This window comes from Ixodes scapularis, unplaced genomic scaffold (genome assembly GCF_016920785.2).
Source record: "Ixodes scapularis isolate PalLabHiFi unplaced genomic scaffold, ASM1692078v2 PGA_scaffold0__279_contigs__length_252992795, whole genome shotgun sequence".
Taxonomy (NCBI): domain Eukaryota; kingdom Metazoa; phylum Arthropoda; class Arachnida; order Ixodida; family Ixodidae; genus Ixodes; species Ixodes scapularis.
Genome location: NW_024609835.1, coordinates 87,755,477 through 87,770,482, shown reverse-complemented (window position 1 = coordinate 87,770,482; position 15,006 = coordinate 87,755,477). Strand labels below are relative to the sequence as shown.

Below are 15,006 nucleotides of genomic sequence, written 5' to 3'. Positions count from 1 at the left end.
GTAAGGTCAGACAACTTTTGCTAGTTTTTTTTCTTTTTCTTTTTATAGCGACAGCTGTTAGTGCGATTCTCACCAGGGGGTTGCGTGGTTGTCCTTTGCGGAAACTCCCGGTGCCCCAAGCGTGCACACGCAGCCAGAGTATGCGTCGAAAAATGAGCGCGTGCCGGAGGCCAGGCATTCAGAACAGACGCCGTCCTCACCAACTTTGATCTAGTAACGTTGGTCCTCCCCTTGACAGCGGGTGTAGCCTAAACCTCCACGACACAGCGCACGTGCACGACCATTCGAGAAGACGAACCTGCACGCCCTACGAAAGGTTTGTAACTGGTCCAAAGAATGCAACTTTCGGTTACGGCGTGCTGAGTAGGGTCGTCGTAGACAAAGTGCGAGTCGAGCACGGGAGTGGGAATCGATGGCAGAAGCGGAAATGGCCTGCAGATGTTCGGAATCATGTTCAGGAGGAGGCACACGGACTACGACGACGCCACGATAATAGTGAATCGTCCGAGTGCGGAGCTACTGTCGTCGTGACACACATTACGCGGCAGCGTAAATGCACTCGTATTTCTTCAAAGATGAGGTAATAGTATATGGTCGAGAGATTGGAAGGGACAGAATACTATTTCAAATGTACCGTAAAATACCGGGGGGAGCGCCCGCCCCGCTTTCACTGAAAACTAGGTTAATCTTGAGATGGCCGCTTGTCCGGTCAAATTGTGCGCTAAACGTATAATTTTCGGAATTCCCAAGTTTGGGAAAATATTAACAGTGGGCACTTGAAGAAACTGGGAGTGAAGATGTTCTTTCTTGGAGATTGCGCCGGGACCCGACGGCGGAGGCAGCTGATGGTCGCTGACGGAATAGTAAAGCAGACAGGACTCCGCGGATAGGAGGGGGAAAAAAAAATCTATTTACAAGCGAAGCTCATTTTCGAATGTCGCCGCAGAAGGTTACAGCACGTGCTGTCCTTGTCTTCTTCTCTTCTCAAAGCCTCCGCTGCCCCAGCTCGCACGAGCGTCGCCAGTTCACCCACACACAGGGGCGCACGTGCAAACGCCAACACGCAATGGAAAGAAAAAGAAGCTCGGTCCTGTTCCCACGTCCACCCACGGTGATGGCGGGGCCGATTCTCACACCTCCCGACTAAGTATATTTTTTAGACCCAAAATGTCAAAAATAATATATAACAACTAAACTCAAACGCGTACGCATATCAGACACACCTTACACAGAGTTTGTGACTCAACCTGTCAGCAGTGATGGAAGTGCTGCGCCAATTGCGCCAAATTGCGCCAAGGACGCAATCCTGCTACATGTAGCGCCAAATTGTCATTTTACCGACGAATTGCGCCATTCCTGCGCCGAGATGAGATGTAGCAATAAAAAATAAAAATTGAAGTCTTATCAGAGCGCGTGGCGGTGCCGCGGTGTTTTCCGCGCCGCAACTGTTACGCAAACCGAAACTGCGAGGGAGCATTATCATCATCATCATCATTGAAAGGAACAACGTTAGCAACATCTGAAACCAAAGCCGCAGAGGCTAAGCGAAGAATCATCCCACTAAGCAGCCTATTTAAAAAAAAAAAAAAAGTCTGAGCTTGGGGATGTTTTTAATGTAGGCCCAACCTGTTTCCATGCGCTAGCTACCAGCGAAGTCAAAGCTAGCGCGAGCCCAATGCTCTGTGAATTCCTGACTCGCGCGTGGGCTCGTGCAGTGTGGGCACCGTTGCGGGCTCCATGCGCGCGGCGCGCTTGTAACTTCGGCTGTGCTCGCACCGAAGCTGAAACGAAGTATAGTTGAGTTGCACCAAACTCTGGATGTAGTGCTGGTAAAGCCTCACCATTCTTTTCGCTGCACAAAGCACTGCGGGACTCGCGCGACTGCGGTATCTGCTCCGCGGGTGTCGCTTCTCTGCAGCGCGTCGGTGCATGCCAAGGAAAGACAACTCTATAATCTGAACTGAAACATTCCACAACAGTGAGGGTCGTTAGATTCTGCTGCAGATGCCTTAAAAGAAGTGCAGGCTGATAAAACTAAATATCCTGTACCATCAGAACTCAGTGTGACATATTTAATTGTATTTTTTATCTGACGAGCAGATACACTTTATTTTAAAAAATGTTTTTTTTTTGTGTTTACTTTGTTGAATTTGATATACCCTGTCTTAAAAAGGCGACAGGCGCTGTGTTCCAATAATAGAGATGGGCTTTATATGGCAATGCAGCATTATTTCATTTTCAAGTTATATGCCAACATATGCCGGACCCTGCTCCAAAAGGGCCACTACCTGCTCCAAAACAACATTTTGCCTGCTACAAGGCCTGCTCCAAAAGGTCAAATGGCACTTCCATCACTGTGTCAGAATCCAAACTATAAAAAAAATTACACCAAAATGCAAATCACACGCCAGTAAAGTGATTCTTACTGTGCCCACCAAGGCTCCAAAGCAGTGACAAATCTCGCGCCGAGACTAGCGCAGCATCTAGCCTCCTAGCCTCGGCCTCTTTGCCGACAGGTTATTCAAGCCACCCAGATTTCGGCGGGGCTTGAATCGGACGGTGTATAGCTGGTTCCGGAATTTTTTCGCGCAAGAGTGACGACAGTTCATACTTTGTCTTGATTTACGAATCAAAAAGGGGCCTCGCAGGCGGTCGTCGTTGTCGATGTCTTCTGCGCTCTCAGCTCTCTCACACGTGGCCGGCTGGTAGGTGGTCGAGTTTTCATCGGCGTCCCTAGCTATATTGTTTGACCACTTCATCTCGAAGATGGCGTCCTCGTCGCTGTCCCCGCTTTCCCTGACATCTTCACCGGCCGGCTGTGACGTCAGCCACCCTAACAAGATGTCCGGCTTCTTGCCGACACCCACTTCCCTGCCGTGGTCACTTTCAGCTTGCCAGAACGTCTGCCGCCAAAGCAAGATATTCGGTTCTTTCTCGTCGACGACGTTCACGTTCTCGTCGTAATCATCCTCCGCTAGAAGAAACGCCTGCCGCCCAGGCAATAAGTTTGGTCCTTCGTCGTTGTTCACGTTCTCGTCATGGTCATCCTGCCGCCCAGGCGATAAGCTCGGTCCTTTGCCGTCGTCCACGTTCTCGCCGTCGTCGTCCTCGGCTTGCCGGAACGCCCACCTCCCAGGAGATACTCTAGGTTCTTCCTTGCAACCGACGCCCATGTTCTCAACTTGGTCGTCATTGGCTTGCCGGAACTTGTGCAACTCAGGTAAGATGTCGGGACCGGCCTCGACGTTGTCGAAGTTCACACATGGGTCGTCCTCAGATTGCCGGGACGCCTGCCGCCCAGGCAAAGAGTACGGCCTTTCGTCGTCGACGTTCACCTGCTTGTCGTGGTCGTCCTGGGCTCGCTGGGACGTCGTCCAGGCACGCGAGACGTTCAGCTCATTTCTGTCGTCAACGTGCGCCTGCACAGACACACAGCTGCGATTGTTCTTTGACGACCGCTTCGTGTCGTCGGCTTGTAACAGAATCTGAGGCGCCTCGCGGACCCATGGGTGCAGCCTCTTCTGGCCTTGGAGGTTCAAGTTGCTACCGTCGGTCTTGCCCACATCGGTCGTCACCTTGTCGGGCTCACGCCTGGAGTCTTCCTCCACAGTGACATTCTTGGCGTCTACTCTTTTCTTGTGAAACCGAAGTTCTTCGAGTGGTGTCTTCGTCCGGGGACATTCGCGGGAAAGGTGCCCCAATTCCTTGCATTTAAAACACTTCACCCGATAATATTCAGGTATAATGCCCTGCCTTGGGTTCTCTTGTTTTTCCTTGAGAGAAGTGGTGGTTTCAATAAAGGGCCTCCAGGCCTCAGCTCGCGACAGTCCGAGCTCTAACAAGACCCATCCTTTGACCGCACCATACCCACTTCTCTCACCCGTGTTCATCCTATTCACTAGTGCACGCATGCTCTCCGTGAAATATGGTCGCACAAGATATCCTCTGAGCCGCTCAGGGACTTGATATGTCTCGAAGACGTTTTCTACGCCATCAAACCAGCTCGGCACTAATATGTCGGACGACGGCATGGGAGTCAGCACTCCCTTCATCAATCTCGAAAAGCGAAAAACTTCATCTCGGAGGTTGAACTCCATGCCGCCTCCACTGGCTCGCCTTCGGTTTTCTGAGCGTAGATGTTCTAGTTCTAGCTCGAGGCGTAACAGCCGTTCTTTCTCCCTCACTAGTTCTATCTCCTTTTCAATTAAGCTGTCTGATCGGATTCCTCCGTTCCCCTCCCCTTGTGTCTGCGAGTTTGCCCCTAATCCACTCGAAGGTGACGATTCAGCTGGCCCGTCAACATCCCTATTCCGACCCCTATTCCGCTCGGGCATTAGAACCGGCATCCGCCGCTCTGCACTGTCTGTATCCATGGCGGGCACACGTCAAAGAATTACCTTACCGTAAGGTCAACGACTGCCGCTGGATCACAGACGCAGCCTACTGCTCAGAATAGTCAGGCACGAAAATGATGTCCGAGCTGCAGACTCAGGCGTTCCTCGCTGGAGTGGGACGTCATCAGGTCCGAGGTAGCTCTGTCACCACGAAGTAGCTCGGTGGTCCAATCTCCAAGGAGCTCGGTGGTCCAGTCTTCTCTGTGGAAGGCTCCACCAGTGCCGCGTCAAGTCGCTGTCCGCCGATTCCGTTGTGAAGATCACGCCGCCGGGGTCCGCTGACGCAATCCTGTCGACTGCGCCAGTGAAGATGTTCTTTCTTGGAGATTGCGCCGGGACCCGACGGCGGAGGCAGCTGATGGTCGCTGACGGAATAGTAAAGCAGACAGGACTCCGCGGATAGGAGGGGAAAAAAAAAACACATCTATTTACAAGCGAAGCTCATTTTCGAATGTCGCCGCAGAAGGTTACAGCACGTGCTGTCCTTGTCTTCTTCTCTTCTCAAAGCCTCCCCTGCCCCAGCTCGCACGAGCGTCGCCAGTTCACCCACACACAGGGGCGCACGTGCAAACGCCAACACGCAATGGAAAGAAAAAGAAGCTCGGTCCTGTTCCCGCGTCCACCCACGGTGATGGCGGGGCCGATTCTCACAGTGGGCGCTTCCACGGTATTTTACGGTAGACTGGAGGAGAGTGCTGGAAGGCAGCAAATATATACATATCCAATCTCTCGAGACCAAACTCCCATCCATAAGTCTGACGAATTTGTTAAAAGATTATACTAGATTATGTATCTTATTTTGTTTTCTCATTTTAGAACAATGGCTGTTATAGGGACTTCACAGTTGCATTCGCAGCATCGGTGTTGCACTAGGCAGAAAACTTAAGTTCACCCCTAGGACAAGAGATAGCGGCCATGTGTCCAGTGACTGCACGCTGGCAGGGCCATTGGGCTTTGAGCCTGCTCTATGCACTGGAGGCAACCGAGGGAACTCGAGGAAATTCGCGGCCGCCGGTTCAGCAAATGGGACAAGAAAACCTGCAGGCTAGGTTCCTAGCACCGCGGGACTGCCCGATCGAAAGGGAAGAGCCACAAACGATCGTCAATGGCGGTGCCACGGGCCGGCACCAGGCTCAGGACCAGGCACGTAGCAAGGGGGGAGGCCCATAAGGCCCAGCCTCCCCCCCAATATCTTCCATTTTGCTGGGACCTCCTCCCCCCTCCCCCTCATACAGCATTTTGTCATGGGCGGGCCCCCCCGAAACAAAATCCTGGCTATGTGCCTGCTCAGGACGTTTGCAAAGGAGGAGTTACACCGGCGGATCTCCGAATTTCAGCTTAAGGGGGAACCGCACAGAGTTGGGACACACTCAGACAAGAGGGAATACGAAAGTGTCGAAGTGAAGCGTGAACACCCGCTCTTGCCGAGCCGTCGCTTCGTCGTGCAACGAGGCGAAAAGCTGCAGATTGTTTTTCGTAACTCCCATCTCATTCGTTTTTCAGATCGTTCTTATTCCTGTTTGACCCGTAAGGACGGAGACGCACGCGGGGTGGAAGCGTTGGTCGGAGATTGTGCAATCATTGAGGGGGAAAAAAAAATGAAAGAAACAATTGACGATTTTTTTTTTGGCTCGTTAGGACGGCCTCCTTGCCCCCTCCCTCTCCCTGAGCGGGCGTCCCGGTCGTGTAACGCAGGGAGGGATGCTGCATCCGGGTGCACCGAGGTCCCCCCGGGGCCCCCTTCTGCCCCCTGGGGGCCGCCCAGCTGCACTCGCACCTGCACGGCCTGCACCACGGCTACCCGCAGTCCGCCCTGGGACCCCCGGGGCTGGCCGGCTGCCGCTACCACCCGGCGGGGCCGGAGCAGCACCCCCAGCAGGCCCACCAGCAACCCCACTCGCAGCAGCCCCACTGCACGGGGGACGCCGGGGACTCATGCGCCCGCACCACGGTGAGTGGCTATGACAGTTAAAACTTTGTGCTGCTGCCCGCTGCGATCCTGGCGGCGGCGGGTGCGGTGAACTTCTCTTCTGCCGTAGTTTGCTCTTGGCTCAACAGTCCGCAGAAGGTTCTGGCCGGCGTTTTTACGACGGCCGGCAGAGATCGCGATGTCCGACAGCACGACTGCCACGACATAGTTTGTTGCTACTTTGGGATCTCTCCCAACGCATAAGTGGTGTTTGCGTTTCCGGCGGCTCACCGCTCGCCCTCTCCTGGCAGAAACGGGAAGCGCTCTAGTGAGGGTTCCCCCAGTTCTCCCGCTCGGCGGGCAAAACAAAACCGCTCGCAAGAGGGTTGAATATTGTCCACACTATTTGATTGCAGCAGTGGTTTAATAATTTGTAACAGCTGTAAAGTTTTTGTATAAAAATTGATTGCAAGGGCAGCTTCCCTTCAATTCATGAATTGTGGTTTTTTTATATGCGAAATATTTAAATTAAAAATTCAAAAACAGACCAAATACCCAGATGTCCCGATCTTGGTTTGAATGCAAGCAGCACAATGGTTTGTCTTTATAACAATAAAATAGACAATGTTTGAATCAAGCAATGGCTCGAACCCCCAATTATGTTTATGACTTATGTTTATCACTACATTATACCAGGCCATAGCTGGGAACGAGCTCTTCAGATACTGCCATCGTCTCTCGGGTCTACCTTGGCAAAGTCAGACTTTGCCAAGGTAGACTTGAAGTTTGTCGGTGGTGTTGCGTGTACAACGAACACGAACACCACAAAGAAATTGTGACTTGGAATTGCTGAGCGTCAACTTTATTTGAAATCACTTCGTGCTGCCTGTACTTGTTTCGTCTTCGGTTTTAAAGAGTTTGCCAATACTGTTGTAAATTCTTGAATGTACCTTAAAAGTGCCCGTTCTCTTTGGGTGCCCCCGCGGTTTCAGGGAACTGCCGGCCCCAGCGGTGACCCTTGCCGGGGTTACGGGCCCTGCTTCGGCCATGCAGCACCTCCTCCAAGCATGATGATGGCCCATGCTCACGTCTACCCAAGTAAGCTCTTCATCTTTTTTAATGCGAAAGCATTAACTGTCCCATGGAGCAAGCCGACGTCATCAGTTTGAAGCAGCCCCATGCCACTACGGGCCCCGCGCCGGTTAAAACGGATACATTGGCGCCACCGACCAACATGCCATCGCCTCCATCATCCACATCGTCGCCAATGCTTCTGCCACAACTTGAAAACATTACTCGCGCCACAAAGTCTGCGGATCACTCCGCGGCGTTTTATTAGACATTGATGCGTTTGCATTCACAACTCATAAGAGGTGCTTAGGTGTCTTCTGACTTTTCGGGATTACTGTTGTGGTGCTGATGCGTTTTTTCTTTCTGGACATAACCTTTTGGTTTATGCGAGATGTCTGTACAGTGAAATGCCACTTGAACGAACTCCAGTCTAACAAACTACCGTATTTACACGATTGTAAGTCGACCTCCCCCAACAATGCACCTCGGCAAAAAAAAAAAAAAAAATGTGCATTTTATTGCGAACATGTGAGAACGGCAAAGTATCTGTTTCGAAAGCCCAGCCTACAACATGCAATCTATGCCTTCTGGCATGCTCCTGTGCATGCACGTGCGAGGTGCATGAGATGCCCAGGCATTATCGAAACCAGGAAGTTCACGCTGGAGGCGGGACAACCGAAGCTCCCTGTTGTTCTCACTCTGTCCACGACTAGACTATGACTCATCCTCACTGGTGATGTCAGTCCCATCATCATCACTGCTACGTTCACGAAGCACGTCGTCGGTGTCATTCAACGAAATCTCCCAGTTTTCAAATGACCGCATCTTCCGCGCTCGCTCGTTGATAGCGTTGCACGTCACAGGTAATTAGGGACAGGTTGCTCACTTTTGCGGCGTACGTTGCAAGTCTTTGGCCTGCAGAAGCCTCTTCGTTCGCCATCATACTTAAAGATGCCGCGCCATTGCAGACTCCACTGGAGCATCACCCGCTCCGACGGGTCGAACTTGTGTCCAATAGCGCAGTTGTTGATTGTTTTTGGATGAAGAATGACGATAAACGAGCACCGAAAACCTAAATTGCCCGGATAATGCATGTCAAAACAAAGAAAAACGTAGTTAGCACTCCAGCATGATTTCGACACTCGATCGAACGATGTGGGACCGTGAATCGCTCGAAAAACTGCAAAAAGATGCCGTGGGGAGGGAGCCGTGAGGCTGTTCCAGCAGCCTCCAGAGTGGCTGTTACAAGAAGTGTCGCTACCCCCAGAAGTCGGGCGCGCGGTGCGCTGTTCACCGCCGTACATTCGGGTTCATTTGCGAATTGCTATTAATAATAATCGTTTGCGCAAATTTAAAAAAAAAAGAAATTCGTAAATTGAGTGCACAGAATAGCACAATACTGCAGGCACAGCTGGCACAGCTGGCTGAACTCGTAACAAGTGGAGGTGTTCTTGATATCATGATTGTTTTGTTTTTGTCGGAGGTGGAATGCTTTGGTTCGATTATAAGTTGACCCCCCCCCCCCCTTTCAGATTTAAAAAAATTGAAAAATGGGTCTACCTCCATTTGTGTAAATACGGTATTTAAGCAAAATTTCATAAAGTTCCCTAGGGAGACCGCATTTTGGCCTTCAATTGAATGAACTTGCACCTAATAAGCAAACTTTTTCTTGAGAGGTTCATTTGTTCAAGCCGTATTTCACTTTATTTTATTTTTATTTATTTATTTACAATACCGAAAGCCCTTTCGGGCTGTTGCAGGAGTGTACAGCAATAAAACAACAGAAATAAAGAACCAAAGATAAAGAACAATCACCGCAATACAATCATTTGAGTACAATTTCGGTTGAACCACACCACCGAAAGTCACCATTACCAAGGAATACTAGTATTTCTCTGCATATAAATCAAATAATAGAGCTTCAAACTTATCGGCACTTCCAATCCCAACAAAGAGGTCGCCATCCAAACTATTCCACTCCTCAATTGTTCTTAGAAGAAAAGAGTACTTAAAAACATTGAGATTTGGTGAATACGGCTCGACTCCAAACTGATTATTAACTCTTGGGGACCTTCTACCAGGAAGCTGCATACCTATATAGTCACTCGAACTGATGTTATAATGCCCATTGTAGAGTTGATAGAAAAATTTTAACCTTCCAATTTTTCTCTGCTGACCGAAGGTTGGCAGCCCCGCTTTTTTTTAATAGTTCTGTTACCGATTCCGTGCGGCGATACTCTGAATAAACAAATCTTACTGCCCGCCGCTGGATACGCTCAAGTTGTTCTATTTGATATTTGACATATGGATCCCAGATCACGTACGCATACTCAACAGATGATCGAACTAGAATCTTGTACGTAAATAATTTAACCTCAGGCGTCGTATTTTTGAGCGCCAGTCTTAAAAACCCAAGTTTTCGCAAAGCCGCACTACAGACATTTTCTATATGTACCCTCCAGTTTAGATCATTAGAAATTGTGACCCCTAAGTATTTAAAAGTTTCGGATTGTTTCAAAAGTGCACCATTATAGGAATACGGAAATATATTAGGCGACCTTTTTTTTTGTGATTGTTACAAAAGTTGTCTTTTCAAAATTTATCTTCATATCCCATTTGTGACACCACTCGTGCATAGTCATTAACGAGTCATTTAATAGCATTTGGTCCCGTTGTGAATCGATAAAGGAAACTATAGATAGTGTTCTTTTATCGATTAGATCAGAGATAGTGAAGCTTTCTGGTATCTTGGAATCCTTAATTACCGCATTTACTCGCATAAAGAACACACTTCTTTCTGGAAAAATTGACACACATTGCGCGAATATCATATTAGGTGCCAATATGACATGGCAGAGTACTGTGGCATGTCCCCACTCACAGAGGCGCACCCATGGCTGGTCGTAAGCAGACCACAGTAACAATGCTCTATAAATTGCGAACCTTTTTTAGGGCGCTTTTGGCGTGTCTTTTACTGAAGAAAAAGTGCCCTACGAAGCTCACTCAGCGCGGAGAGCGACGCAACCGTTTTTTTTCACAATATCACTGGTACTTCTACACGCAACAGCTCGTTCCGTGTTTAAGGGAATTAAACCTGCTGTGCAAATGATGATAGCAAAAAGTTGCACATACTTAGAAAGCAAAGTAGACAATGTCTTTTGATGACAGGCCAACAGATTAATCTTAACTTTAGATATTTGCAGTTGTAGGAATTAAAATTAAATGTAAACTTCTGCCCCAAAAGTTCCATTGGGTGCTCCAAAATGGAGTCTTAGCTGCTCCAAAAGGTGCTCCAAAATGACTTGAACCCGTGACTTTACTGATAGCCAATTGCTGCGATTTGCAGAAAAATGGCAGCGATATACTGGACAGAGATGACGCCTTCACGCAAAAATGCCATCTGCTCGGATCGCATTTTTAAGAAGAATCGTATTCTCGATGTCACTATTTGCCACGTTTTTTATGCGGAGTGCAACAATTGGCTGTACGTGTGTTCCGCCGGAAAATAGATGCTAGGACCTCTTCCGTAAGAAGTGGGGCTATTACTTGAGCAAATAGGGTAAACACCCTGGAGACAGGTTGAAATGTTTATCTCATAGTTGTGCATCAGTTGACAAGTCAGCTCCACTGAACTTTTGTCCAAACTCAATAAACACATCGCTAGGACGGGGTCAATGGAGCGTAATCAATCTCTGAGGAGCCCATAGGTTAACCTGGTCTTTGATCCTGCGGACAAAACGACGGTTGCTACTGGAAAGACTATTAGGAAGCCCCTGACCCCCTTGTTCAAACTATTGATTAGAACAGCAGGGAGGAGCTTCAGTTGTCCTGCCTTCTGAAACTTTAGCTCACTGCTTAATTCCTTGTAACTTTCAGTCGTGTCGGTTTCTTTCTTTACGTCTTTTCACTCGTCGTGCTTCCTCGCTTCCACGCCCGTCTTACCGAACGTGTCGCCGTCCCGTTGCAGCCTCGGCGAGCCCGCACCTGGGCTACCTGGCGGCCACGCAGTCCAGTGCTGGGCCTCCCCTCAACCTGGGCCTCAACCCGGGTGCCTCCCCCTATGCTGCCTATGGCCCCACTGCCCCCAGTCCCCACCACGACTTCTCCCGGCCGCCGACAGCCGCCCCCGCCATGTTTGCCAGGATGAACCCAACCCACACACGGCTATGGCAGGTAGGTGGGGAAATACCATATTTACTCGCGTAGCAAACTCGCTCCAGTAGCTTTATGGGCTACACTTTGGAAAGATTGTCGTCGTCGTCGCGCATGCGAAGAATGTAAAAACTTTCTCCCCTCCTGCCGCGAGGAGAGGGAAGTCCAGACTTCCCGTTGGCCGTGCTGCTTGAACAGAGCGAAGAGGGCAGCTCTGGCGTCCCACCGAGATTGGCGCGATGATGGGAGAATTCTCGTGTCATCTGCTTGATAGACTTGTTTTCAAACATTATTCGCGTTATGTGAAATCCCACTTTGGCAGTATCCAGTAGCTAAGTGTAATATTGGATGGTTTTAAAAGCTTCCACTGCCCTTACCCACTCACTTCATTGAGCACTGGTGGCGGTCGGCAGTGGCATTCATGACGCCTACCACGACGGCTATGAGGATTAGCTATGTCACACCTCTGTCTTCAGTTACATAATGGCACCATTCCACCCGCATTATGCGACGATGCTACAGCTATCGTTTTCATTTTGGGCATTTACTCATTTTGTGTAAATGTCACTATGGGGGCCCATCTGACAGGAGTATTACTGCGACACGCGTTTACCGACGGAGGGGTACCTGCAGCCAGTCATGGGCGTACCGCATTAACCGTGCACTACAAAGTGCAAACCTTTTTTAGAGCACGTTCGACATTATTCTTGCTAAAGAAAAGACTGCCTCCGAAGCTCACTCCGTGCGGAGAGTGACACAAGCATTCCTTGGCCTAACCGCTTTCGTGACTTCGTTGTTCGAAAGCGAACCACAGATGACTGTGTTTTTTGACATCAATGCATCCGATGGACGACGGGGGCTGGGTGATTCCTCAACACCAGCTTCGTTGGTGGTGCACGCCGCTTGCTTCCGGTGTAATCACTTCCGCAATTTTCCACTTGCAGCCATAATGGGCAATTGTGCTGGCATGCTTGGCTTGGCCTGACCACTTGGCGACTTAATCGGCTTGGTGGCTGGCTGGTTCAGACGCAGTTCAAAACTCTTGAAGGCAAAAAATGGAAGTGCATTCATTAGGTGACGGGAGAAAAAAAAAATCAAAATATTGATAAGTGATTTGGGGGGTACATTCATTATTTAGGTAAATACAGTAATTGTGGTACTTACGAGTGCAGCAAGCCCCTGTTATAACAAAGTCGGTGGGACAGTGCGCAAATTAATAACAAAATTTAAAAAATAAATAAATAAAAATTATCCAAACGAAGCCCTAAAAAAAGTGACCCAACGTTTCGAAACCTACTTTGTTTCTTTTTCAAAGGTGACTGAATCGTACGGGAGAGCAGCAATATAAGCAGTATATCAATAACAGCAGGAATTCTGAATTATTGTTGCAATAGCCACAAAAGAGGTATCGAAAAACTTCCAGCCTTTCCACTCTGGTGAAAAAGGAAGACCAGTGAAGCTGTACTATGGTGGGAATGAAGTAATGGCCGGCTGCAAGTCGGCAAGCCAGAGTGGAAAAGGCTGAAAAGGTTGCCGCCATCTATGAGCGACGGCAGCAACCAGACAACTGGCAAGCTGCTTGCCTCCGTCGCTTATAGATGGGGATAGCTGTCCGGAGTGTTGGGGTCGACATTTATTTGCTGGACTACACGATCCTCAGGAAACTAGCCCTTAACAGCTACGCTGTAAAATGAATGTTTGGATGACCGTGCAGTCTCTTTGAAGACTTAGTTTAAACCTGGATGTCCGTGCGTGCCAAATTTATGTGGTGCCGAGGTACCACCAAAGGCAGCGAGCCGCACAATATGTTTCTTACAAGCACCGAGAACCATTGTTGTGCAATTGCACAAGACATGTACCGCAGGCAAATGGTGCGTCGCCATATGCTTCCAAAGGCTGCATAAGACACGGACGTAGTGCATTGGTGCCTTTCACATTACATACTCATAAGACAAGCAAAGACATTAAGGGGCTTTAGGTAAAGCCACTAGAAGATACTCATTGTCATTTCTTAAAAGCTGTCTTTGTGGTGTGCAATGTGCTTCATTTTGTTCTTGACAGGCCCAACAACGGATGCAAGATATGCAGAGACGGCGCATGTACCAGCACACACTGTACATGCAGCGGTAAGTGACACCTACCCCTCACCAAAGCATTGCGCCTAACAAAAATCTGTCCGTGGCGTCCTCAAACACGGTCAAGAGTCCTCGGGCATCGCTCGAGCACCCGAGCGTGCTCGACACTTCCTACACCAAACTGACGTCGAACACTTTTCCACTTTTCCAGCTTTGGCCGAGTTCCAAAGCGTACCCGAACTATGTAAGGATGTCGCGCTATGAAGGCCCATTCACACGGGGGCACTTGCTTCAGTTTTCTTCAGTTACGTCGTGAATCGCCGAGACATCCGCGCTTTATACATTTGTGCAAGGCTACTCCTTCGACTAGTTGCCGCACTGCACACAAAGCACGGATATCCCGGTGACTCTCGACGTAGGCGGAAGTTTGTTGTAATGTGACGTAACAAAATGGGGCTGTGTGAACTGGCTTTACTAGATTTATCGTAGCCGCTTCCGCTTCGTCCGTCTCCAGGCGTTGGGGCCTGGTACCGTGGACCATCTTTCTTCTCCCTCCCCTTTCAACACAATGTGTTCTACGAGTTGTTTTCTGTTAGATAATCATGAACGAACATCGTAGCCAGCTTTATGAACGAGCGACACTCTGGAAGCGTTACAGACGTTGGGTTATATACAGGGTGGGTTCCTTTTTATCCAATAAAGATTTTTCTAATAAAAGTTGCGAAAGCTACACAAATGCAGTCTGTGCAAGCGAGTTAAACGGACAGGTGGACGTTATGTTCAAGAGAGAATGCAATTAAAAGATTACTAATTAACGAAAATACAGTAATTAATTTTTTTAATTGGATGTTTTAGGGCACATGTTTAAATTAACCCAGTTTTCAGTAAAAGTGGGGTGGGCGCTTCCCCTGTAGTTTACGGTATATTAAAGAAATGCAGGCGATCAATGTTGAAGGCCAGCCCAGTTCAAGAATCCTGGATCGAGCACGCAGTTGGAGTTATTCATTGTCAAATTTTTTTATGGAAATCTGTCGACGCCGAAACCAAATGCACGACGCCCGCCGATAGGACAACCCTCATTTGACGCCGGACGTTCACGTGTTAATGACGAAGTTTGCATCGCTATTTTGCGTCGCAGCGCACTTGAGCCAATAGCAGTCTATGTTGTGTGGCTGGAGAACTAAAGCGATAAGCCACTTTATCGGCTGCGACAAGTTGCTTTGCTTTGCTGCACGATATCGCTGAAAAATATTTTAATTGTGGGTCCGAGTCGGGGATATCGTGCAGCAAAGCAACTCGTCACAGCCGCTAAGGTGGCTTCTCGCTTTAGTTTGCCAGCCACGGAGCACCGACTGCAATCGGCTCCAGCGTCAAACGAGGCTTGTCCTTTCGGCGGGCGTCGCAA

The 15,006-nt window shown here is 49.2% G+C and overlaps 1 protein-coding gene across 1 annotated transcript in view; it reads left to right on the top strand.

Moving 5' to 3' along the window:
• LOC8030668 (E3 ubiquitin-protein ligase arkadia-A) overlaps positions 1-15,006 on the top strand; it is a 67,588-nt gene that overhangs the window by 34,572 nt on the left and 18,010 nt on the right. The window contains exons 9-12 of the mRNA XM_042288966.1: positions 6,090-6,345; positions 7,296-7,401; positions 11,342-11,547; positions 13,588-13,652. Coding sequence (XP_042144900.1) covers positions 6,090-6,345; positions 7,296-7,401; positions 11,342-11,547; positions 13,588-13,652 — 633 coding nt within the window. The remainder of the gene's footprint in view (positions 1-6,089; positions 6,346-7,295; positions 7,402-11,341; positions 11,548-13,587; positions 13,653-15,006) is intronic.